General features: G+C 36.3%; 2 protein-coding genes across 2 annotated transcripts; both read left to right on the forward strand.

Moving 5' to 3' along the window:
• Positions 1-234: 234 nt before the first annotated feature.
• Positions 235-15,606, forward strand: LOC104084427 (golgin subfamily B member 1-like; the record flags this gene model as incomplete). Its single annotated transcript, XM_009588263.1, has 11 exons — positions 235-344; positions 630-798; positions 1,172-1,276; positions 1,554-2,365; positions 3,217-3,661; positions 3,821-4,522; positions 4,652-9,364; positions 9,458-12,439; positions 12,716-12,867; positions 14,338-14,633; positions 15,569-15,606. Coding segments are annotated over 11 exons (10,524 nt in total), but the record flags the coding sequence as incomplete, so codon positions are not given.
• Positions 15,607-17,008: 1,402 nt separating this feature from the next.
• On the forward strand, positions 17,009-23,150 carry LOC104084425 (golgin subfamily B member 1-like). The gene is made up of 6 exons (XM_009588260.1): positions 17,009-17,381; positions 18,520-18,687; positions 20,144-20,241; positions 20,592-20,726; positions 21,599-21,713; positions 22,528-23,150. Exons 1-6 carry the CDS (start codon positions 17,211-17,213, stop codon positions 22,684-22,686), a joined length of 846 nt encoding a protein of 281 aa, XP_009586555.1. The 5' UTR covers positions 17,009-17,210; the 3' UTR covers positions 22,687-23,150.
• The last annotated feature ends 4,119 nt before the right edge of the window (positions 23,151-27,269 follow it).

Here is a 27,269-nt window from a genome sequence, read left to right on the forward strand (position 1 = left end):
TGAAGGAGGTATTTCTGAAAGGTGGGTTGCATCTATTTGCACTAATATCACATCTGAACTTGTGATATTAGTGTTGTATTTTGCACTGATATCTGCTAAAGTGCTAGAATAATGGTCTCTATTACCATGTAGGATGTAAATCTCTTGAAGAGTCAGATTTTCATGACTCCAGTTATCTTACGCTGTTCTGGGTGTTTGTATGTGATAATCCTCTTCATTACTATTTTGTTGCAGAATGAAAATGAACGTTTGCAAACTCAACTCACGCAATTACGCAACCAACAAATGCGAGATGCGGAAAAGCATCAAATTCTGATCTCTGGCTTGAATGAGCAGCTTAAAGGGTAAAATAAAGGTTCTTTACAACTCCGTACAGGATTAGCTTTCTTTGCTTTAAGCTTAAACTTCTAATGAGAAGTATAATCTCTTAAAACACTTGGGGAAAAAAAAAAAAAAGAGTTGCTTGATTCCTGCTTCTGTTTGCTGTAATTTTATTTTTGTACTTGGAAGTTTAAATGGAAAGTGTAAAAATAATTATTCTTTTAGGAACATAGTTTGGGGCTAATAAATCTAGAAAGCTTAAAGCAAGCTTTGTTTTCAAAGTATCTAAATATGGATTTTCTTCTTAGATTAAGTGACAGAAATAGCTTCCTTGAAACTTCACTTGGAGAAAAAGAACAAAAACTGTTGAGCACGACAGAAAAACTGGAACAAATTGAAACTTTGAGGAAACTGCTTCAAGAAAAGGATCTTCTGAACAAAGAGCTTGGTGAAAAGTTTGTGCATACTGAGCAAAAAGTAAGTTAAAGTTATTGTTAAATAGTATTTAATTCATTAGAATTATGGCAAGCATTAGCCGTAATTTTCTATTTGTGTCCCAGCAGCAATATTGCTGTTTTCCATATATGAAGGTTTTTGCACTGTTCCTTTACAGTTTTGTTCACTTTATGTAATTGTTTTGCTTTAAGTTGGGTGTCAGGGTTTCTTAGACCCAACACAGAGCTTTGCATGAAAGTATTTATGTTTTATTGGGGTGATAAGTTATCCTCGTTTATTAATTTCAAAATATAGACTCCACTGTTATGTAAACTCAATATTCGAACTCTAACATCACAACTTTAATGTAATTCTATATGTTTCTATCACATTGACTTTTATTTTTAATACTAAGCTGAATGAAGCTGTAAAGAAGTGCAGTATTTATGAAGTGGAGAACACTGAGCAGAAAACAGTCATCAGTGATCTAACAGAAAAAGTTGCTACACTGAAGGAAAAGGTAACTCATTAAAACAAAATAAGAGAAGAGATTTTATGTTCTTTTGACATGGCCCATTTAAATGTCAGCAAAATAACATCATTAGCTGCTCAAAATTTCATACACTAAACTTTTTGTATGCTAAAACAATCTAAAGAATAACATGGCTATCTTGTGACTATACAGTTGAGTACAGATTGATTACCTTAGATACTCGTTCTACATGTGGAGTGTACTTCCATTCTCCCTCTAACATATGTTTGAAGTATTCTTGTAACATTATTTTCTTGATGTTTAGACTTTGAAACAAGATGGCGTGGTAGAGTCGATGCAGCTGGATCTGGACCAGACAAATGAAGAGCTTGACAAATTGAATACAAGCCATTTAGAGGAAAGATCTCAACTTATTCAAGATCTCCAGAAACGTGAAAGAGAAATTGATAATCTTAAAGAAACTCTGGCAGAAAGAGACAGGGAGATGTCTGTCCTGTCTTTGAATGTGACAGAATATTCTGAACAGGTTATCATCCTGAAGCGTCAAGTGCAATGTAAAGAGGAAGAAATACGAGGGATGGAAGAGGCTTTATCAAAGGCTGAAAGAGAAACTAATTTACTGAAAGAAGTACAAACAGCTGATGTAAGAGATGCAAGTGTGAAGATATCTGTCCTTTCTGAGCAAAGTAATACAATGAGACTAGAGCTAGAAAGAGTTAGAGTTGAGAATGAAGCTAAAACCAAAGAAAATGAGGAATTAATAAGACAAAGCAGTGAGAACAGCATTACAATTAAGGATCTCCATTCTGAAATCAAAGCCAACAATGTCGCATACCATAACAAACTTGCAGAGTGTGAGTCACAAATTACTTTGCTGAAAGAACAAATTAGTAAATCATCTGAAAAGCTACAAGAAACCGAGGATAAACAAAGAAAAGAAACTGAATATTTGAAATCTCAGCTTGAGGAAAACAATACTCTAAAGGAAAAATGGAACAATTTGCTTAAAGAGAAAGAGTCTAAAGCACAGACACTTGAAAATGAGTTAAAATCAATTAAAGATTCATACAACAAACTGGTTTTGGAAAATGCTAAAAAAGATGAAGAGTTGGCTGAGTTATCTAGGAAGCTTATAGAACATACTGAACATCAGGAAACAATTAAAAAAGAATTGCAAGAGAAACAAGAATTTATTATTTCATTAGAGCAGAAGCTTGGGGTTTTGGAGCAGCAAAATGAAGAGACTAAACTTAAATTAACAGGAGATCTGAAAGCCAAAGAGACATGTTGCAAAGAACTTAATAACCAATTAAATGAAATACATAAACAAATTAACAAGATGGAAATAGAGACACGGGAGAAAGCTTCAGCTAATAAGCAATTGCAGGCAGATCTTGAAGGGATAGAAGAAAAACTGGCAGAGCAAATAAAAGCAAATGAGTATCTGAAAAAAAGTATAGATATGGTGAAAAAAGAGAAGGAACAACTAATCAGTGAAAATGAGAATTTGTCCAAACTGCTGGATGTGAAAGAGAGAAAATCCAGGCTGTAGCAGAAATAGAGAATAAGTTATCCGTTAGCACTGCTGAGTATGAAAAAACTCTTTCAGTACTAAATTGTGATAAAAACACTCTGGCAAAAGAGATTGAACAACTTTCAATACTTGCCGAGCAAAAAGAAAATTCAGTTGCAGAACAGCTGCAGGAGAAAACAAAGGAATGTAATGTGCTAGCTGATCAGTTGTTTGAAACGAAGGAACAGACACAAAAGTTGCATGACCAAATGCAATCACTTCTCATTCAGCTGAAGGATACTAGAGAAAAAGAAATAAAGAAAGAAGAAATGTTAAATAATAAGTTATCTGAATGCAGTAGCCTAGTCCAAGAGCTCAGCCATAGTAAGGAAAAGAATTTACTACTGCAGGAACAAATTCAAAGCGTAACTTTGGATTTTGAAGCTGCAAACAGGTCTCTAGAGGAGAAGATCCTTCAAAATGATTCATTACATAAGGCAATGGAAGAGAGTAAGTTTTGTATTGTAGAGTTGCAGGATGAAATTAAAAATCTTAAAGATGAAAAAATAAAGTTATCTCAGTTGGTAGAGGAAAGAGACCTGACTGTAAAAAATCAGGATACAGAACTTGAGAAGTTTCATAGGCAAGTTTCTGAAAAAATGGAAGAAAGTACAGTGTTAAATAATCAGCTACAGATATTAAGCAAAGAAGTGGATGTGCTTCGGCATGAAAAGGAGGACTTTTCAAGCTTATTGAGCGAGAAGTCACGTGAATATGAAGTTCTTCAGTCACAGTTGGTACAGCAGCAGTCTGAAATTACTTCAGCAAGGCAACAAGCACATACAGCAGCTCTAGAAAATGAAAAATTGAAAGTAGACATTGAAACAGTTAATGTTATGGTAATGAAGAAGTCAGACGAAGTAGCTGCTTTAACTTCACACTTGTCCCAACAAAGTCATAATATTTTAGCTCTGAAGGACCAAATTGATGGCCTCTTGATTGAAAAAGAAAACTTAAAAATTGTCTTAGAAGAAAAAGAAACTCTCCTTTCTGAAAAGGAGGCTTTGATTCAGCAGATGAAAGATAATAAAATGGCAGGAGAAGGGCAATATATGCAAATAATTTCAGATCTGCAAAACCAAATACAAGCCCTAGGTTTTGAAACCAGCCAGCTTAGACACGCAATGCAGGAAAAAGAAAATGAATTTAAGAGGCAAGCCCAAGAATTAAAGTTATTAAAAGATAAATCTGAAGAGTCTGATGTACTTAGGGTTCAACTGTCTGAGAATATGGAGGTTATTTCTGACCTTCAATATCAGCTTAGAAAAGTGACAGAAAAATCATCCCAGTTGAATGATTCAATAATACAGAAGGATGAATGTTTAAAACAAAAGCTAGATGAATACATAGGTTTAAAAGCACAGCTTTCTGAGATACAGGAATCTTCCGTTTTGCAGCAGAAACAGTTGGAGCTTTTAGCTTCTGAAGCAGAACAATTAAAAGTACTTGTTTCAGAAAAAGAATTAACCATCAACAATATTTCATTATCTAGTGAGAATTTAAAGACACAACTTCAAGAGAAAGAGAATGAATGTGAGGTCTTAAAGAAACAGGTGGTAGAGCTGGAGGAAGTGAAAGTGAATTTACAAAAAGAAATACAACATCAGAAGAATGTAGTAATTGAGATGGACCAGTCCTTATCAGAAAAGGAGTCATCTCTTATGGAGAATAAAAGTCTCCTCAAAACTCTGAAGGAGAAAGCAAGGGAAGATGAAGAGAAGACAAATTTAATTTCTCAGCTCAAAAGTCAGGTACATGAACTAACACAAGAACTACAGAAATCTAAAGAACTACTCCATGAGAGAGAAAATGCCTTTTTATCCCTTCAGGAGAAAATTGAAGCACAGTATGAACTAAGAACTGAGTTGAATGCAGCTCTTGGGAAAAAAGAAGAAGTTATTGCTGGACTGCTTAATTCCTTAAAGGAGAAAGATACCAGTATACAGTTGGCAGATAGCAACATTAATGTTCTTTCTAGTGAGATTGAAGTTCTCAGAGGAAAATTAGAGAAAAGTGGTACAGCTGTGAAAAACCTTACTAAGGCATTTCAGGAAAAGAATGAGATGCTTGATATTAATCAGAAGAAAATTGATTCTTTGACAGTTGAACTTGACTCTCTTAAAAATGAACACCAAAAAGCACTAGACCAAATAAGTACATGGGAAGAACAACTACAGCAAAAAGAATTGGCTATGGAGTCTCTGCGTGTGAAGAGCACTGAACAGGCAGATAACATAGCATATTTGAAGTTAGAGTTGAACAATATAAATTCCAAATCATCTCAGGACTGCCATGACAATGCGCTTTTAATAGGTAGTCTGCAGTGCCAGGTAGAGTCTTTAGAGAAAGAAAAAAATCGGTTACAAGAAGATGCTGATAAGCTGATGGCTGAAAATGCACAACTTACTACATCTCAAAATCATTTGCAAAAGAAATTGGAAGAGCTCCGAGAAATCAATGAAAAACTAGAAACCAGTGAGAATTATTCAAGAATGCAGATAGATGCTGTCAAACTGCAGATGAAGACTGAAAAAGAGAAGTTACAGATGCAGGTTAGTGTGAAGGGTGAAGAACTTTCTAAATTAGAACTTAAATTTGAAACTCTTGAACAAAGTCTACTTGAGTCAGAAAACAAATGGGTGACAGAACTTGATAGGGCAACTTTACAAAACAATAATCTTGCTGAGCAATTGAGCAGTTTAGAAAGTGAAATGAAATCAAAGGACAGCAAAATCCAGTCTTTGCAGCAAGAGCTGGATCTTATAAAAGAGAAATTAACTCAGAGCTTATCTCCATTGCTTAGTAGTAGGCTTTCATGTAAAGAAAAGACGGCACAGACTTCAGATTCTGAACTGCAGCTAATTGATAGTAAAATTCAGTTGGAAAAATTCTCCACTCTGATAACCACTATTTTGAGCAAAGAAACAGAAGGAGAACAATTGCAACTGGTGCTTTTAGAAAAACAGAAAGAAATAGACACCATGAAAGATGAATTAAAAAGTATGCAATCACTTGAGAAGCAGAAGGAGTTGCTGAAGAATGAGATTGAAAAGATGAAGGGCAAATACAAATCTGAAATTGAACGTCTGTCAAAAGAAATGGTCACAGTCAAGGAAACAGTATGTAAACAACAGTCTCTCTTGCAAGAAAGGGAAGAATCTTTTGCAGAAATAAATAAGCAGGTTGAATTTCTTCAAGACAAGGTAAATAAATCAGAAGAAATAGTAAGAACCAGTCAAGAAAAACTGCACGTTGAAGGTAAAAAATTAGCGAGTCTCCTTGAAGAAATGGGAAAAAAAGATCAACTCATCGAAAACTTAACGTCCCAGGTAAATCAGCAGAAGGATTTAATTTCTGGTCTAAGCCAGCAACTGAAAGAAAAGGACTGTTCTGTTACCCAGCTCATGGAATCATTGTCTAATGAAATGCTGAAATTTTCTGAAGAGAGAAATACATTAAATACCAAACTGCAAGACCTTGAAGCTGTTCATAATAGTTCTGTAGGAGAACTAAAACGAGTATTGCAAGAACTTGAGGATTGTAAGAAAGAACTGGAACATAATCAGGGTACATTGAGCAGTAGAGAAGCTGTGTTTAAAGATTTAATGAATGAAAAAAAGGAGATGCAGTTTAATCTTGAGAAAATGGGCAAGGAGAAAGAGAATCTGAAAAAGAAACTTCAAGCAGCATTGATAATAAGAAGAGATCTAATGCAAAAAGTTGGAAAACTAGAAAAGAGTGGACAGGAAGAAATAGAAAAAGAGCAAAAAAAAGCAGAGGAGTTGTTGAAGAAAGTTAATGAGTTAACAGATAAGCTAAAACTACTTGAAGTACAAAATAAAGATTTTGAGTCTCATCTTGGAACTTTGAAGCAACAACTTTTAGAAAAAGATGCCAAAATAAGTGATTTGACTGAAATTTTGTCTTCAAAAGCCTCTTATTTAGAGGAACTTCAGGACAATATTGCAGAACTAAATGATGTCATTGCTGAAAAACAAAATATATGTGAGCAGAACCTAAAATCTTTAGAGGAAAAGGACTGCATGCTTGCTCACATGCAATCTGTGCTTGATGAAAAAGCCAGTGCATATGAAGAGGAACATTCTCAGCTGCTCTTAGCTCTTGAAAAAGTGAAGTCTGAACTTACGAAGAAGGAAAAATTGTTGAAAAATTCCAGTTCAGAAGAGCCTGGTTTAAGTGCTGGGGACAGGAAGAAGTGTCTGGACCCCAACAATGACATTAATGTCATGAATCAATTAAAAAAAGAAAAAGAAGCCTTACAGAGGGAGCTTTTGGTCACGAAAGAAGATATGAAAAAATTTCAGAAAGAAAGGGAAGAGCACACTAAACTTGCAGCAGATTTTGATGAACAAAAAAATCACCTTGAACAACTCAAACAAGAACATAAAGCACTCTGGGAAGTTCTTCAAACAAAATGTAAAGAACTTGACTTCAGTCAGTTAGAAGAGTACCCTCTAGGGAAAAAGCTGGCTTCACCTAAGGCAGTGCTGGGAGAAGAAGCAGCAGGCCTAAGGAATTTGGAATCAGACAAACCAAGAAGCAAGGTTCAGGTTGCATCCTTAAAAGAGTCAGAAGACATGATCACTTCAGTGGCAAGTAAAGACACTGAATTAAAAGAACTAAGAAGTAATTATGCAAAACTTCAGGAGGAAACAGAAATGTTAAAGAAGGAGTTGAGAAAAATATCAGTTGAATTTGGTGATGGAAGAGAAGAAACAGTCAACTTAAACTCTTTGAGACAGCAGGAGCAGTACCAGGAGCAATGTAAGGGCAGCTTGTTGGAGGACATAAAGCAGCTACAGAAAAAGCTGAAAGCATATGAAGCTGAAGCTGTAGACATTAAGACATCACTTGAACATGTGAATAATGAGAAAGAAGCACTTATTAAAAAAAGTGAAGAGGATTACAAGATGAGCCAGGAGAAACTGCAGAGGTTGAGAATTGAAGCTGAGAAGGAGGTTGCAGAAAAGAATGAGGAAATAGAAGCATTGCGTTGTTCTCTTACGGATTTCAAAGATAAACTTGTTCTGGAAAAGGAATTATTAAACGAAGCTATAAAGGAGGGCCAAGAAGAAGCCCACCATTACAAAACGGCATTTGAAGAAATGAAGAGTGAAAAAGAGAAACTTCTCAGTTGTTTAGAAAAGTCCAATTTGGAACTAATTAGTATGAAAAAGGAGGTAAAACATTTCAGTGAAGAAAACAAAAAACTTCTGACAGAGCTATGTAAGCTACATGAGAAGGCTGAGATGAGTAGACCTATGGTGTCATGCAAAGAGCTTAAGGAAGAAAATGATACTGAAAAAGAATTGGCAGAGTTTTGTTCGGACAGTAATTCCCTTCAAGGAAAGCTACAAGGTAAAGGCACCTGTTTTCAACTATCAGAGACTGATTACTCTGGGAAAACTAAGCTGAGAGAAGCAACAGAATGTCAAATCCAGAAACAAATGCAAATGATTGAAGAGACGCTGGCAAAAACTATGAATGTAAATGATTCTAAACCACAAGAGCAAAGAACTGTAGCAGAAGAGAAGTCTAGAGAGCGCCTTCAAAGAAAATTACAGGCGGCTTTAATATCACGTAAAGAAGCCCTGAGAGAAAATAAATGTCTGAAAGACCAGGTTGATAAGCTGATGTTGGAAAGAGAAGAACTGGTGAACAAGACAGGTATGCTTGAACACTTGTTAGAGCTTGGTAGAGAAAAACAAAGTTCAAGTACTGTTTCTCCATTGTCTGAAGAGGAGAGCCTTGTTTCTGAAAATGCTAGACTGTTGACTGAAAACGAAAACCTCACCGCGGCATGTGAAAGTCTTAAGTCCACCATGGAGACTATAGTTCAGGAAAAAGAGGCCTTTTCTTTCCAACTAAATACCTTAAAAGATTCTCAGACAGTTGAATTAACAGGATGGAAGGCTAAACATAGTGAATTAAAGCAGGAGTATGAATCACTTCTTCAGGCATATGAGAATATCAGTAGTAAAATAGCAGATATGAGGCAAGTTATTGATCTCAGTAGAAAAGAGAAGCAAGAGGCTATTCAGAGACTCAGGGAAGGAGAATCTGAGAAGGAGGCTCTTGAGAAGCATTTACAAAAACTCATTGATGAAAATGAGGTTATTAAGAATCAACTGAAACACCTCGGCGAATCCAAGAAAATGGAAGTTGATGAATTACAAAGTAAAGCAGAAAGGCAGATACGTGAGCAAGAGGCAAGGATGCAAGAACACCAGGATCGTCTTCATGAACTCACTGAACAGAATCATCAGCTAATGGAAGAAAACGAGCAGCTGAAACAAACTTCTGAAAATTTAAAGCAGGCTTTAGAGAAAATTCAGAATGAAAATGATATCCTTCATAATAACATCACTGTAACTAAAGCAGCTTTGGGAGAGCTCCAAGTTCAAATGGAAGTGTACCAAAATGATATGCAGTCTAAAATCAATGATGCATTATATGAGAATGAATCATTGTTAAAAGACATTGATGTGTTAAAGGATAAACTCTCTGAAAAAGAACAAGATGTGCTTGTCCTAGAACAAGAAAGAAAATTAATTTCAGAAAAAGCAAAAGAAACTGAGAAATCTTTGGACCATAAAAATCATTGTCTAACAAAGCTGGACATGGAATGTAAAAGTCTTACACAAGAAATTGTTAGTCTAAATGAAAAAGTTAAGATTTTAGAGGATGATAAATGTCTGTTACAGGAAGAATTAGAAAATGTACAAGAAAGTTCCTACAAAGTAAAGAATGAGAGAGAATTTCTTGAGACAGAATTGCTTAATCATGTTAAAAAAGTTGATCATCTTACTGATAGAGTGAAATCAGCGCAGGTACAGAATAACTTGCTGTTGCAGCAACTGGAAGAATTAAAGGCAGAAAAATGTAACATGATTAGAGAAAAAGAAGAACAGCAGTTACATCTTGTAAAAGTGTTTGAGGAGAAGGTGAAAAGTGCTCAGAGGGATAATAATGGAAGTAAAAATAAAACGAAAGAATTGCAAGAACTCTTAAAGGAGAAACAGCAGGAGATCAACCATTTGCAAAAGGATTCTATCAAGTTCCAGGAGCTGATCCTGGATTTGGAAAGATCTGTGAAACTGTCACAGTCAAAAAGCGAAAAATTTGAAAAGGACTTAAGTAATATGTCAGAAAAGCTTGCGAAGTCAAATGAAGAAGTATGTTGTCTCAAGGGAAAGCTTTCATCACAGATGAACTTGTTGGATCAGTTCAAGAATGAAGTGGACAGGCTTACAGATGAGAATCTGAATTGGAGAAAAGAACTTAAGAAGAAAGAGGACGAACTACAAATTCAAAAGAGAGAATATGAGAGAGAATTGGAATTTAATCTTCAACAATTAAAATTGGTTCACAAAAGAGAATTTTTGAACCTAGAGGAAAGACACGGTGCCCTTGAGAGAGAAAAAGATAGGGCAATTAGTGAGATTCATGGTTTGCAAGAGGAAGTTAGCATTAAGGACTCTCAAAACAAGAAACTTCAAGCAGATTTGAATGCAGCTTTGGCACGATTAGCTGCTTTTACAAAGTGTATGTCCTCTCTTCAGGATGACCGGGACAGGGTAATCACTGAAATGAAAACCTGGGAAATGCAGTTCAAAGAGGCCATCCAAAATAAAGAGAAACAGATAGAAGACGGTAATAAAAGAATAATGTCTTTACAAGATGAATTGAAAGACAAAATTACTCAGATTCAGGAATTGAATACCAAATATTCTGTGGTAGATGAGACAAAGGATGAACTGTATTTGAGGCAAAAATCTCTTGATATACAACGGTATGAAGAGCTCTGCAGAATAAAGGAGGAAAATACTTTTTTTTTTAACAGGCAGCAAGAATTGGAGAGTGTTCTTCAGTCCAAAGAAGAAGCTTTGCAAGCACTCCTTAAAGAAAATAATTCTCTTAATCATCTCATAGAGAATAGTAAAAGTGCAGGAAGAGAGATAAAAGCTCTGGAAAGTAATTTTACAAGACAGGAACAAGAATTGCAACAGCTGCTAGCTGAGAAGGAAAAAATTAATGCTGAGTTGCAAAAGCAGATTACCATTTCTGAGCAAATGAAGATCATGCTAAATAATAAAGACAAAGAAATTTCCTTACTCATTTCTTCAAAAGGTGATGAAATTTCTGACTATCTGATTCAGGTACAGACTCAACATAGAAAACAAATCAAAGAGTATGAACTTCAGTTAAGGTCTTTGCAGATAGAGAGACAACAATCTGAGGAGTCCTGCCAGAGGATGGAAAATGAATTGAGAAATCTCCAGATGAAAGCAGACAAAGCGGGTCAAGATAAGGCTGCAATTGCCAGTGAAATAGATGCTTTTAAAAAATCAATGTCATCTCTTCAGAATGATCGGGATGATCTTTTTTCTAAATACAAAGAGCTGGAACATCTTCACCAAGATGTCTTAAATCAGCGGGACAGTCTTATAGTTGGCAATGCAAGTGAGAATAATGCTTTGAAACAAGAATTAAGGATCCTTCTCAATCAGATAGATGATCTTCATTCTGAAAATGCAATGCTAAGTGCACAGCTGATAAAGTATAGGGAAGATCTTAACCAAGTTTTATCTCTGAAAGACCATCAGCTGAAAGACTTACTTAAGCAGAAATTGGATTGTATTAAAAGCCTTGAACAAGAAAAATACGGTCTTCAAAAACAAATGAAAGAAATGCAACTTTCCAAGGAACTGCAAAAGGATACTGCTGTATCTTTGGAACACGAAAATAAAAAATTAGCATCTAAAGTAAATGATTTAGAATCTTTAATTGCATCATTAAACAAAGAGAAACTTGTTTCTGAATCTGGAGAGAAACTAGTAACTAGTGATAGTGTTCAGAAAAAAGAATGTGTATCAAATGGACAGTTTGGAGAAAATCTTCAGAAGAAGATTCAAGAACTCCAGAAATCAAGAGGCAGAAATACTAAGGGTGCAGATGAGGAATACAGTAAGACTCTTTTGACACTTGAACATGGAGATGAACCTGATGCTTTTGCAGAGAAGATGATATTAGAAGTTCAGTCTCAAAATAGTGAGCTGAGGTCCCAAAATGAGGCCTTTGGGAAAGCAATGACTGCTCTGCAAAATGATAGAGATAGGATAATAGAGGACTTAAAGGTACTTCAGAGCAAATACACATCTGAACTCAAGACTGAAAAAAAGAAAGGAGATGAACTTGAAGCTGAATTGGATGGCTTTAAATTACATCTTATCAGTATGCTCAGAGAAAATTCTCTTCTGAATGGGGTTATTTTTGATGCTGCAGATAAGGTTACACTTGATCAGATTGCTGATGAAATTGAAAATCTCTGTAGGACATTAGTTAGTCGTGAGATGGAGATTAGCAGGCTCTCATCTGAGTGTGGGAATTATGTTCACCAGATTGAAGCGTTTTCCAAGGCTATGGCCAGTCTTCAGGATGACCGAGACAAATTGCTGCAGGAACTCAGCAATCAGAAGGTAACTTCTGAAACAAAACAGGGCACAACTTCATTTCCCATTGGTTGCAACAGCATCAATGAGATAAATTCTTTTAAAAGTAATTTGGATACACCTCAGAACGATAGGGAAGGATTGGTAAGTTTTCATCAGCTACATCACTTTGTATTTTTTTTTTTAATGCAGAGAATGCTTAGAGACATTATGGATTCTGAAGTTTAACTTTGTAAATTATGTGAGTGCTAAGAAAACATTGTGTGACTAGAGAAGGCATGCTTACAATTTTGGGAGTTTAGGTAATTATCCTGTTAAAATGGGGAAAAAACATTATTCTGTAATTAGAATTCTAGCACTAATAAGACTTCAACTATATCGTTTTCATTCCAGTTCACTAATCATGTTTATTAAACATAGGCTAAAGAAGGAGCCAGCCTTGCAGCTGTTGAAATATCAAAACTGAAGACCAAGGTTGATGATTTGGAGAAGGCATTGCATCAGACAAAAGCCTTCCAAGCAGAAACTGAGAGAGAGATTGCATCATACCAGAATGAGCTTGCTGGATTAAGGTATAAATAAATGTTAAAATTAACAAGTAGTACACGTGGCTCTTGTACAGAATTCTTCAGTGACTTCACAACCTGACATCAAACTGACACAAACCCAAAATTAGGTATAGTTTAGCAGGAAGTAGGATAAGAAGATTTCTGTAATGTGCTAAATCAACTTCCACAGAGTTGCCTTTGTTTGTCGTTATCCTTCTATCTTTATGTAATGGTCTCTTTGTTTATATAAAGTTTCAGGCAGTCTTAATTGAATGTTTTCTGTTCTGTTGGTGACTTGGATATATGGAACTACAGTTTAAGAATCTTATTTCAATGCTTGGTATTATATTCTCTTCTTAGAATATCGATTGATATGGCTGAACATTTCCCCCCAAATATCTTTTTTTTAAAAAATGTCTGAGGTGTTGCGCGTTTGGCTCAACTACATATTGAAAATCAACTTCATTTCACATTTGAGCATTATTTTTGTAGATTCAAGAGTCCACTTCAGCACTGTTCACATCTTGCATCATCTGTGACAAATGAATAATGTGACACCTTAGGCCTAATTCGGTGAATGCCTCATGAGGTCTGCTTCAAAGAAGGCAGTAGGCATTTTTAAGTGGCACTCAGTGGAGGCAGATCAAGATTTGGTCATTTTAGACTGCTGTTCTCGTTCAACCTTTTAAACTCGTACAGATGATTGAAGTGCGAAAGCACGTTATGATCAATTCAGTGAAGATAATTTTGTTTGAATTTGAGGCCAGTAGGCATTATCCTTGTGCCTTACAGCATTTTATTGTCCGTAGTGCAATTTCTAGATCTCTAACAAGTCTTTGTAAGATAATATCTGTTTTATATTAAAAGCTCTTGGGGAAGGGGATGTAGATCAAAAGGCCAGCCCCACATTTATGTTTGCAAATGTGAGCAAGTTAGCATGAAATATTCAAACCTCATTCTAACTTGTAGACTTAACCAGTGAACAGCATGAATAGTCTTCTTCCATTTTTTTTCCCCAAACTTTAAAAACATATATTAAATTGAATTCAAAAGGATTTAAATTACTTTTATGCCCTTTGTGATATTGCCTGTGTACGACAGCAGTTTCTGGAGGTGTGGCATGTTTGTTTATTTCAGTCTTCTGCGTCTAGGGTATTCCTTTTCAAACTTGTGTACTTGCAATAGGGTAGACTGGCTATCTTGAGCAGCACTCTGCACAACTGTGACCTAGAGTTGCTTTGCTGCGCAACCTTATCTTTTAGGTAGCTGAAGTTTTCTGGTTTTTTGGTTTTGTTTTTTTTTTTTTTTTAGCAGATGTCTTTAAACTGAAGTATGTATTGAGAATGTTCATATAGTGCTCCATATTTGCATATAACTATTCAAAAAATACCATTATTTATTTCAGAAATAACAGTGAGTACAGCTTTATCCTTTTCATTCACTTGTATGTAGTATATTATCATTTAACGTCTAGTCTTAACTTTTTATGTTCAGAATGGAAAACAACCTCCTCCTCTCAGAGTCCCAGGCACTCCGAAATCAGTATCAAATCACAGTTGCGGAGAAAGACCGACAGATTGCAGAACTACAGAAGGTGCAACAAGACATGATTGTTAAGAAATCAGTCTCCACTGGCAGCAATTACCCAGTCAAGGTAAAGAAAAGAAATGTATTAGGAGGCACGAATCTAATTCCATCAGTTTATTGTATTAAATTCGCAGCCTGCTTCCCCAATGAGAACTATACAGCATATGATAGTGAAGTATCAAAGGCTGATGAGTGCATTACCTGTATGTCAGTGTTGCCTGGGGTCAAATCAGCAAGTTACAACAATTCCAGGCAAATCAGTTGCAATTATTAAAACCACTTTTTAATGGAGTCTGATGTATTGGTCAACTTATTTTAAACAAAGAAAAATAATGAGTTTCTCATGTTGATAAAATAAGAGAGAAGACTCGCTGGTGTGGTGTATTTTAATAGTTAAAAACATGGAAAGCACCTTCATAAAGAAATGAAATGGTTGTGAAGCAAAAGGTGAAGGTCATGAACCAATAACAGTTACTGATTCTTAGTCAAAAAGGAGTAACAATTTGCTGTGGTTACATTGTAAAGTAATGGTATTTGCTTGTTGCTGAGTTGCTAATTTTAGTAGATTACTTTAATTACTTGTAAGTTACTATCTTAGGTTAGCTAAATCCAGAATATAATATGAAGACGTTTAAAAAAACCAAGCAAACAAACAACAAAAACCCCCCCAAAACAAACCCAAGGTTCAAACATGGTGCAACAGCAGACTGGATGCTGATAAATAAAGACACATACTGGAAAGGGAAAAAAGAACTAGTGCACTTTACAGGTTTCTCAGTTAATTCTTTCAAATCAAGAAGAGGATAGGGAACTTTCAGACAACTCAAGAAGGGATTCTTCTCCTGTAGTAGCTGAGATTAACCATGTTATGTCCACAAGTGGGAATATAATTCTGGCTTCTTGTGCCAATTTCATCTCTATCATGCGTCCTCTTACTGTTCAGACTATTATAACACCAGTGTCGTTACTTGTTCCTATAGCACACTTGTTCAGAAGAGAATAGGATGCTGTACTATTACTTGTAGGATGCCAACAATGAATTTATTGTCACTGAGCCCTTGCGTGCTGATTGACTTAATCACCTGCCTGACAGCCTGTACTACAGCTGTGTTCTACCTATTTCTTTTTCTCTCAATAGGTAATATCAAGTTGGATCTGTCTCCCCCAGTTCAGTGATTATTACACTAAGTATAGAAGCATCATAATTTTTTGAGACATGAACCTTCTTTTAAAATCCAGTTTTAGAATTGGCTAGCTGTTGCCAATATTATTGGGGCAACAGATAGACAAACAAGATGACTTGCATATATCTTATTTTTAGAAAACCAGTCTAAATCAAATAAGTTATTTGAATATTGAAGAAATGGTATGATATAGAAAAACTTTTAAGAAGAAAATTCAGAAAAAATTGGGATTGTTTATATTAAGAAAGAAAGAAATGAGAGGAAAAAACCCCAACCTAATAGTACTGTGGGATGTAAGTGAAATGAGAATCTATACTCTCACTTCTTGGAAACCCAGAATAAGGGACGTTCAGTGACAAATACAAAACTAGTAAAAGGATGTGCTCTTTCAGGTAACGTGAACATTTTTTCAGATATATTATAGCTACAACATGTTTTCAGGGACACAGTTTTTAAGAGAAAAAAAAGAACTTGGTAGTTTACATTGACAACAAGAGTTTTCGTAATTTGTATGCTTGATGCTAACAAATTTTAAAGCTCTAGTAAAGTTCATTCATCAGAGCCTAAATCAATCTCTAATTACTGCAGATTAGAATAGGACCAAATTGGGGGAGAAGGGAGAGATGTGCCTAATGGAAATGTTCTTACCCTTCCCCTGAAGCAGTTGGAGTTGGCTTCTGCCAGTAACAAAATACCAGATTTAGAAAGGTAGTAGCTGACACCCAGTCTGGCAATTGCTGTCAACTTTTGTAGACTATCATTAAAGGTTCAAGGAAAGTGTTATTTTGGAAAAATATTCTTATTTGCCTTTTCTGTGCCAAAGGAAGTAAACTGTGTTCCTTTTAATTTCATTAAAAACAACATTTTAGTTGGTCAAGTTTGTGTCTCATATGCTGTTCATTTTCTGTGATTAAAATCATGAATAAACACTATTGAACAGTAATGTCTGTTGGATTATGGAATATTTTATGTGGTAAAAGTCTTTATTTCATGATTTAATAGGAAAATAGATTCCATAAAGCATTAGAGAACACATAAAGCATTATGGAACACTTCCCTCCGTTATTGGAGATTAACATCAAAGTGTTGACCTGCCAGAGATAAAGAAGGCCAAAGTTGTGAATTGGTGATAAAGTTGGGTTGTTTTTTGTTTGTTTTTTGTTTTTTTTTTTCCCAAATGGACTTAAATGGACTTTCAGCTTTAAATTCATATTTACAGAATAGCTGTTTTACAAGTCATGAATACCATGCATTATTAGTTTGAAAATAATTTTTGAAAGGCGTTTTATATTCACCTGGCTTTTAATATTTTTCTTTTTTTTTTGCATGCTTCACACTATTTGCAAATTAAAAATTAAGTTGGGTTGCCTTTTCATGGTAATTTTTTATTGTTTTTTTTTTAATTGAAGTATTTAGGTTGAAAACACTAAATAGAAGATTTTTTTTTTTATATACAAAGTCTCTTGCAAATGCGGTATTAACTTGTGAGAAGGAAATGATCTTGTGAAAAGGAAATTACTGTTTAGTCCATGTGTATATTTAGTGTTCGAGTTATGTGTTATTTAGAAAACTCCTCCTATACCATTTACCCTGAATATGCTAATACTTTTTAAGGTTTTAGAAACTGCCTCCCTCGCTGGAAGTGCAGACATGCCGGAGGAAACCAGACATGTCTTAGCTGAGAAGAATCAGCTTCAGAATGAACTGCAGCGCTGCTTTCAGGAGATGCACCAGAAGGATCTGCATTTTCAGCAGATTAATTCAAAGGTAACTTAGAACAACAGCTGCGATCCCAAATAGCTCATGTGAATCTGAGCTGGTATCAACATAGAAATATTGCTAAATTGGCGGTGTCTTGTATAATGGAAAGTTGGAGTGCTTTAAAACTTAGATGCTTCAAAACAACCCTGTTGGCTCAGACTAGAAATTGCGTACTAAATGTCAGTATTATCTTTCTGTCAGGGTTTCCTGACTTGTTATTTGACAGAGAGGTTTATTTGAATTTGCATTCTGAAGAGGTTGATAGGGCACTGCTGAACTTCTACTCAAAGTAAAACATTTTTCATTATAGACAGAAACAGATGTCTGTCTGAGCCAGAACAAGATTTTAGCTATCTTGTACCAAATTTTAAGTACCTCAAGAATGTTTCCTTACAATTTCTTGATGAACCCTTTTGGGGCTCTTAAGACGGTAAGTGTGTGTCTGTCTGCATGCCTATGTGTGTTTGCGTTCAATTTTGTTTGCAAAAGTTTGTAAACGTTCTTGGAAATTCCCTTAATGCTTACCTCTCTGTGTGGCCTGGTGTTCGAAGCAAATTAGGTTTATGTTACCTTTCATCTGTCATTGTGTCTGTTTTCACTCCTTCACCCAAATATTTTATAAACCTAATAACACTTTTAACCAAACTGTGAAACAGATGTAGAAATCTCAAGCTCTTACAAGTAAAGATGACTGTTTGGGTAATGGGTGGAGACCCAAATTACAGTCTGTTTTTTGAAAAGATGAAAACTCAACTGCTGTGTGTTCCTGGACTGCCTGGTGAACATGTTTATATTATCAGGCTTATTTGGCTATATGAATTGTCCTGAAGTAGCAGCTATATATACTGTCTTTTGCCAGGTGGTGATATCATAGCAAACATGGGGAGGAAGGCATTGGGGTTTAAAACCCTAAGTTTCTAGTTTGGGCATATTGATGAAAAGGGAAATCAATCCTCAGGTTTCATTATTTCCACTGCTCATAAAACAACTAGTTAAATCTTACCAAACTGTGAGCTTGCCAAAAAGTTGATGCAATTTTGAGACTAGTACTCCGTTGTTTTCAACAGCAGGTCTCAAATCTGTAGTAATTTCCTGGAGGAGATAATTCCCAATTTTTATTTATTTAAATGTTAATTTCTTTTAGGTTGTGCAGTCAGCAGAAGAGAATGCCGTCTTGTCTGCCCAGTTGAAGACTCTTTCGCAGACTCTAAGGGATAACCAGCTTCGTTACAGTGACTTGCAAAATCGTTATTTAAGGCTGGAGAGGGAATATCAGACCATGCAAGTGACATCTTTCCAAGGCACTGTTCAGGTAAACAAATATATGGAAATGTTTTTAGTGTTTTTTTTTTTCTTCTGTGCTTACACTTTTCTGGTTTTCATGCTAAAAATAAAGTACTTTTTGTTGTACTGATTCAGTACTTTTGCTATCCCATGATGCACTGAAGATAACTGTCTTTATTGTTGTAAAGCTGTTTTTATTTGACTTTTCATTCAAGGAAGCTGTTCACACGCTTTTTTGTTGTTTTGAAGTATCATCTTGAATTGGTCTACTGCTGGCAGAGATAATTGGATGATCACTAATCATTGGATCAGCAAAGTTTAGTGGTAATTTCACAGCAGTCATGAATCATTTTGCAAGGTGTTTGAGTAATATTTTCAGAAGTGAGATCTGTATCACCAGTTCAGCATTTCAGTACCCTTTGCCAACCCCTCATATACATCTGTAAGCTTATTCCTTTGTGATCTTTTCATTTTTCGAAAGTTTTCCTGTACTGCCTTGGTTATTTAGTAATGATCAGTTAATATAAGACCCTAAAATAACGGAAATAAACACAAACAAGGAGAACTGTAAACTACAAAATAAATGAATCCCCTGCTGCTTATCTCACAGACGATTTGGATTCTACCTCTTTCACATATTGATTGCAAAGCATGGGGCTGCTTAACCACAGTTCCCAGTGCTTCCGCACTGCCTAGAGCTCACTAGCTCTGAATTTAAACATTGCTAATGGGTATGCTTTAAGCTTTATGTTAGGCATAGCGAAACTTCAGACTCTCGACATCACCTCTTCTTCACTTACATATAGCCATTACTCCGAAACAGTTAATCAGCGCCACCCTGACTGGTGATCCCAACTTGCTCATGATTTGTCTTAGTCCTACTGCATGTCCAGGAATTTCTGCTCTGCCATGCATGTTATGCTGTAGCAGTGACCTAGGCAGCTATAGCTGCAGTAATTAGTCCTGATAGTCAGAGGGTATTATGAGGACTGGAAATACAATGTGGAAATTATGTGCCTGGAACGAAGTCCACAAATGTGAGAAAAAAGAATGCAATCCTGTGCAAAATATTTCCGCTACCTCTGTGTGAACTGGCATATCTACATGGCATGGTGCGATACCACACAGGTATTTTGTCTCAGATTCTGTTAGTGGAATAGCTGCGTTACTTATGAAACTGTGGTCAGTGCTATATCACTATGTGTATGTGTAGATGCATTTCTTCCACTTACTGTTAGAGATTGCTGTGTTACACAGTGTACATGTATCCTTCAAGTCCTGCAGCACACACAGGCAGTATTCTTCATCAACTTTGTAGAAAACAGATTTGGAAAATTGCAGCTCCGGAAATTAAAAGACTAAATGGCACAAAGAGTGGTTTGTTCACTGCTTGGTGGTACTTACGGCTTCTTTAATTGAAATAAAGATTTTTTAGCAACTAGAAAAATGGTGACTGGCTTTTTTTCCCCTTTAATATTTTCTAGGATGAAACTAGAGCAGAAGTTCCCCCTGGAGCACCACAGGAAAGATCTGCAGTTATTGTTGAAATAGACAATATGGAGCTAAATGAACTCCGAAAAAGGTCAGGACTGAGAGCATGTATTAGCAATATTGTTTCCCTGATAGCTGTGTTGTAAGTGTGAAAGTAATGCTTTTCTATCCCTCTAAGGCATTTTGGGGAAAAAGAGAAAGAAGTGGATTTACAGTGGATTAAATGAATCGTAGTCATATTCTCGAATTGTTATTATCTGGTAGTATTTGTGGTTTGTTTTGTAAAGATACATACTTATTGGTGACTTTATTTCAATATCTAATCTAAAGCATCTCATTATAATTAAATCTTCATCACAAAAAAGAACATTCCTTAATAAGAGCAAGAAATTAACTCTTTAAGCGTGTAAAATATTGATTTCAGATTTCATTTTGTCATAGGCTTGCAGAGACTGAGCAACAATATGATTCAGTACAGCAGGCTCTCTCACAGCTGACAGAAACACTGTCAGAAGAGAAGAGGAGGAGAGAAGCAGCAGAAGAGGCTCTTGGACTCTCTGAGGAGCGAAGTAACAGGTAAAATACTTCTGTCTGGGTTTTTTTTCTTTTGAAATAAAAGTGTCTCTAAAACATTTCTTTTTCTTTTCTTACACTTTTGAAGTATGTGACAGTTAGATTGCTGCATTAAACCCTTATGTGGGCTTGCATGTTCAGAGAGACAAAGCTATCTGTCGCTTCTGCTTCCCTTCGGACAAATGCATGGTGAGGTTTTCATTTACACTATGCCTGGAGTAAATGCAAAGTGTAATACAGAACTGGAAAACGGCATGTCAGATTTTTTGTTTGCCTTTTATTTTTAGTGAGATTAGTGATAGGTTTTCCTATGGGTGTTAGATTTCTGAGCAAATAATAGAACAAACGAATAATGGAACCTGTTTGTGAGTCCACAGCAATGAAAATGCATGTGTAACTGTGTTAAAAACCTAGGTCTAACTCTGTGGATCAAGAAAATGTTATGGGCTTTGGGATTTTTTTTTTTGTTTATTTAATTTCTTGCTTCAGACGCTGGACTCAGTAGTGAGTGGTATTTCTTTTTTTCCAAGATAGAAAAAAATCTCACGTATAACAGCTTTAGAACAGCCACTGTTTAGATTTAAAATATCATTATCCATCTGCCTACATAAAGTGTCCATCACTACCATCATCTGAAAATTGCTCTTCAATCAGCTAGGGATGATGGGGGTTATTCTGAATAAATAAAACACCTTGAGAGTAGATTGCAAATTGAGACTGAAAAAGACCTGGCAACATAAAGTAAGCCTTACTGCTTTTTGTGGGACCTTCCCCCAGTAATGTAAGGATACAAAATAATGTTTCTTATGTGAATTCGGTACTTTAAAAGAGCAGATAATTCAGTGCTCGATTGTCTCCCTTTGATTTTTCTCTAGATTTGAAGTAAGCAGTTACAGGGCTGTACCTAGCGAATACACTGTTCAGATGGAAACTGAGGAGGAAAGAGAAGCCTTAATCATCAATCCTAGCGAACATGTTATTGTGCGAAAGGTAAGTAAATGAAAGCTTTTAAAACCCTGAATTACAAGCTACTTAAAAGTCGCGTGCATATTGTATACTGCTAGTTGCAGGCTGGCTTGAAGACAGCACAGCTCATTATCTCCTTCATGCTACCCCTTCCTTTTTCCTGTGTTCCCTCTACTATACCTTTCTTTCAACTGTCATTCGTTCTTGGAGTGCAGATTTCCCTTCTGAGTGACTGGGAGTCACTGGATTGTCCTCTTTATGTGTAAACACTGGCATGAAGTAGCTACTTGTCTAAGCCGCCTTGTCTCTGAAAAGCTGACTGTGAAGTACTCTTTTGTTGTGTTAGTGTCATGGGGATGGGTGGGCCATAGAGGCATCCATTCAAAGTAACAAACTACTATTGAAACTACATTTTACTGAAAAAAATGTCCTTGATTTCTTTCTGTTTGGGTTGTGGATGGTGAGTCAAATACAGGCAGCTGTGTAAACCATGCCATAGAACACGTTACATATGTCCAAATTAAAATATGAGTAATCATATTTATAGTACACACGTGGCCATTAAATAAAATGTGTATGCATATAATTGTGCATTTTCATCTCTAGTATGTATGTGTAATTACATAATACAAAAATACCTTGTATCCGTTCCTCTCCCCTTTTATTAATGCTGTTTTCTTTGGCCTTTAAATCACTTATGCTTACAGCCCGTGCTGTGGCATCCATTGCTGCATTAGAGGCAAAAGGTTTACAGTGCCTCAGAAATCTAAGTTGCGGTGGAACTTCTTCTCATTTGTGTTCATGATTACTTATTTGATGTTTTTTGTTTCCTAACCAGATGAAAGGAGGAGCTCTTTCCTTCCGAAGATGGCTTCGAGGGCGAAGTCTTTACTGTTCTAAGCTGCTGACCTCCAGAGCAAAATCCCGCTATTTATTCCTCACATACCTAGTTACACTACATCTTGTTGTTTTACTGTGCCTCACTGGTGTTCTCTGAATACACTGCATTTTATGGGTAAACTATTTCCCGGTAGGTAATGGTGTGCCAATTCAAGATAATAGACTTTTCACATGCTGCTGTTAAGCTATGCACTGGACACAGTTGTATATATTCTTGTTACACTACATGAATCTTAAGCTTCTTAAAAGAAATTTGTGTATATCACAGTTGCTCCAAAGTTGACTTGAATTGCTCTTTAACAGTGGAATATTATATTTGCTAAGGAAAAAATATTCCCTTCTGTCCTATAAAGAAACTGCTGCATACAAGTTATTTAATATTGTTTGTGAGTACATAATGATTGATTACTACTGAATGGGTTGTAAATGATATCTTTTCTATATAAATTTTATTTTAAGAGTTAAAATATAAATTTTAAAGGAATATTCAGCTATTACTGTTTATTGGCTTCTTGATTATAACAAGAAGTTTTACAGGGTGCAATAAAGGAAGAACTACTGGGTTTTTTTTTTGTTTGTTTGGGTTTTTTTGGCTGAAAATAAAAGAATTAAGAAGGTTTTTCTTTGGCCACACGATCTGTAATGGCTCTGACAAGGTGCACAGATATGTATGTGGTAATGAGGTAAGCCGATGATTAAATATTCAGTAAAGATTCAGAATTGAGATGACATGAAGAAATGTCTTCAACTTCTTTTATTCCTTTACTGTTGTTTAAAGGTGCAATTTCTGTAACTTGTATGGGTTTTTTTTTTAATTCACTTGCACTTCTTGTCTTGGTGGGTTTCGTTACTGCCTATCTTAGGGGTAAAATGTTACTCAGCTGCTCAACACATGAAATTCAAGCTTATAAAGACACAACCTTACGTATTTTATGTGTTTGGGCTTCAAGATACAAATGAATAAAGGGTACATTTCCAACTAAGAGCCTATAAGAAGGACGATTTGTGTTCCGTTTCTGTAGACACGTAATAGTGTTATGCGTTGCATGTTAATACATCCATGTTTTGTTACAATGTTCTCTGAAACTGCACAACTATTTCTCTGATTCAAAAAATAGCTTATTTTTGAAGACTGTGGCCACTGGAAGTTGGAATGTTGTTTTCACACCCTGTATTGTTGTTTGTTGGTGTTTGTTCTCTCTGTGTTTCTGCTCACATCTGTATAAAATGGAGATACAATCAAAACAAGCTGAGTCTAAAGGAGTAGACATAAAGTCACAAAAAAGGAGTAGCCATTTGATTTCCTGTTTGCTAGACTAAAATCCTGAAAATCTCGTGGGAAAAGAAAAACCCCATGAGCGTGGAAATGGAAGGATTCCATCAGTTTTACTGATGGGCAGATACAAGATTGACTTTGAAGAGATGTTAGCGAAGTGAATTATCTGCTTAGGGTCCAAGGATTCTTGTACGCGAGGTCTGCTGCGCGGTCGCGTGGCAGGTAAGGGAGAGAGTGGTTGGCATTTACATTTGCAGAGTTAACGTTTACCAAATTGTATCTGACGTTCTGCATCACTTGTTCTCGTCATGTGGAATGGGAAACGCTGCCAGCCGTAGTTACCACTGTAGGTCAATCCTGTAAACTTTCTTCTTCTGATGGTTCTTTAATATTTCTTAGTCTAGTAAAGGTCTGGATTTCTATATAAATCCAACATATTCCAATATAATTGATGTCTTTTTTTTTTGTCAAATGGCTCATCTCTCTTGAATGGCTGATTGCTGATTCAGTCCCCGTTTTCAGCCGTAGTGTCACCCACGTACTGAGATAAGTCAGCTATTTTCAGTCTTTGTGCCACACAAACACCAGGTAAGTTGAACCATGAGTACTGTACATGGTAAGACTTTTCCCTTTGCAACTTGAAGATGGGTGTTAACAGAATGATAATGAGCTATTCTTAGCTAATTGTGTTATAATGAAGCAGAATGCTTCTCAACTACAACAGTGAACCTACAAATCCTTCCAGTCATCTAGTCTGAGGGGTTTTTGTCTTGAGGGGAGAAAACAATCCTCTGTCATGAGGCATAGCAAGTTAGCGAGTGGGAAAGGATCCAGAGATGTTAGAAATTCTGCCCTAATTTATCCAGGCCTTTGTGCTGTCGCTGTGATAAGCACAAACTGAAAAAAAAGTTTCCAAAAATGGCTCGACACGTGTAGATATCCTGTGAACTCCATTCCAGAAGCTGATATAAATGTAATGGAAGGTGAGATCATGTCATTTACAAAGAGGCTTTTACAAATCATCACCATTTCCTGGGTAAGTATTGCCCTGAGAGTTTTTTCATGTTACAGTTCATTATTTTGATGCTTAGCTTCACTTGGTCTGAGATCTTCTGGGGATTTACACACTTCTTCCTGGACTTGGATGCTGTTTGCCTCTTTGGAGGAATTCCAGAGGGTCTCTTGGTGTAAGGTAATTCAGGTTTGACTGCATGGTTGCAGGGAGACGTGCAGACGTTCCTTATCGCTGGAAGGATCAGTGGTGTACGATGAAACCTTAGTCTAGCTGAAGCCTAGAACAACACTTCAACAGTGTTTGCTGTCTGGACATCAGGCCTTTTGCAGAAACCAAAAGGAAGTTCTCTGCTAATTTTACTTAATTTTGCGTTGGGAATTAGAAAAATAAAAATTGAAACTAAAAGTAAAGCAAATTTAGGAAATTTATTTAGGAACTTCATCTGGTGAAAAGATTTCCAAACAGCTGCTTTGTGAAAATGATTATTAAACCTATACATTCAGCAGCTGTAAAGCAGTAACATGGCTCAATCAACGAAAATTTTAAGTAGTGCTCTTTATCAGTTCATTCACCTTGTAATTGATGATAAGCAAAGCGAGATAATAAAAAAAAAAAAAGGAAATGAACAAATTCAGATGTTGGCTTTATTAGTAAGTGTCAGTGGCTTCTCTGGAATCTCATCAATAGTGATAGAAGTGTGAACAATTGCTGCCAGCACCCCAAAGTGTAACCGGTACAGATCAGCGGGGGTTTCCCTATGAATTTTGTTTCTCTGAGTATGGCTGTACTGACCTTAGTTTTACGTGTAAAGCTATATATGAAATGCTGTGTATGTGAATGAATGGGAATATTATTTCTTGCCATGGAGTATTAAATGTCTTGGTCCTATCCAGCCTTCTTTAGAGCCAAGGAGTGATGCTGAGCTCTCAGCTTTGTTGCGTTTCTCTGCTTTAAAATTATTCTTGAATTCTAGTATCTGATGTCATTTCTGATGTATTTAAGAAGTGAGTTTCCTTTTGTTTCACATTGGTGGAGTCAGTCTGGGTGTGCAATGCTGGATGCTGCTGGTAAATGGTTGGTTTATTGCATTCTAAAAGCCTTTTCCTGAGGGTTTTAGAAGAAAATAACAATTCATGGCAACATGAATGAATGTTCCAAAATACTGGCTGTTAGAACTACTGGTTAAACATTCCTCTATTAAAGCTGTTAGCAAATTTATGTGATAAAATTATTCTGCTTCCTCATGTGAAAAAGAATCTTCCAGTCACAGGCACGTCAAGAAGAATTAAAATTATTTTTCTTATTTAAAATAATGTCATATTTTTGAATTATGCTTCCTTTTCACCTGCGAGCCTTGGGATCAGTCATGTCACAGCCTTGCTTTGTAAAGCATATGGGAAGGGATTGAACACCAGGAACTTCATGCAGCTCAAACTTTAAAAACCAAAACTGTTCCTGTTTGTAAATCTCCAGGGACTTCGGTATTCTTGCAGGGATCCTCTGAAGAGCGTGAGATATTTTGAAGCCCACAAACAGGGCAGCATGAATTGGTTGCAGCGTGGACCCTAATGCTGGTGGTGGTTCTGCCACCGCTCCTGGCCTGTGCCCAGAGCACTCAGGTGGAACTGTGATGCCACCAGAAGTCAAATACATTTTTGCTTTAATCGCAGAAATGATGCTTAATACATTTTTGCATTGTTAGGGACCAGAACTTTGCTGGAGAAGTGCTGTTTTCCATTCCTTTCCCATTTCTGAAGTACCCCTCCTTACCAAGTGAAGTGCAAGAGAAGGAGAAAGAAAATCCTTCCCTCTCCTTGACTGCCTAAAGAGGCAATCGTACAGTCCTAAAAATAACCAAGGAATCCGAAACAGAAGTCTTGGTGAAATTCAGGCCCTCCCTCGGTGGGAGTTTTGCCATGAATTTCAATGAGTTCAGGACTTCGTCTGATGTGTTGGCCAACTGCTGAAGCCGAGTTGTTCCCGGCGGTTGTGCCAGCTGCCTCTTGTTCTGTTTCCCAGAATAACCACTTCAATAAGGTATTTACCACTTACAGATATGGAACAGGTCCTCTGGTGAGCACTTCACATTACAGAGGAGCTGTCCTTTAAAAACACACAGCAAACGCTTCCCTGAAACTTTTTGTGGGGGTTATTTTTAGTTGTTTGTTTAAGATTGACGATGACCCTCTAAGAAAAAGGCAAATTTAAACATGTCGCTAGGGAACAACTGCGGTCTTTGAAGTAATGAATGTTTGGTGATTCTTAGTTACCACCTAACCGCTAACATTATAACTGGGAGGTGCATATGATCAATTCATTTTTAACGAATGAAATTTCTAGAAGGTAATTCAGCCTTGGAAGAGATGGGGTTATGCTTGCGGAAGTCCAA

The sequence above is a fragment of the Fulmarus glacialis genome, unplaced genomic scaffold (assembly GCF_000690835.1).
Source record: "Fulmarus glacialis isolate BGI_N327 unplaced genomic scaffold, ASM69083v1 scaffold9642, whole genome shotgun sequence".
NCBI lineage: Eukaryota > Metazoa > Chordata > Aves > Procellariiformes > Procellariidae > Fulmarus > Fulmarus glacialis.

Excerpts from the sequence above, each read along its gene's own strand:
- LOC104084425 (XM_009588260.1), top strand. The coding sequence starts at position 17,211 with ATGCTAATACTTTTTAAGGTTTTAGAAACTGCCTCCCTCGCTGGAAGT. Across the intron at positions 20,242-20,591 it reads CTAAATGAACTCCGAAAAAG|GCTTGCAGAGACTGAGCAAC; the intron begins GTCAGGACTGAG and ends ATTTTGTCATAG. Across the intron at positions 21,714-22,527 it reads AACATGTTATTGTGCGAAAG|ATGAAAGGAGGAGCTCTTTC; the intron begins GTAAGTAAATGA and ends TTTCCTAACCAG.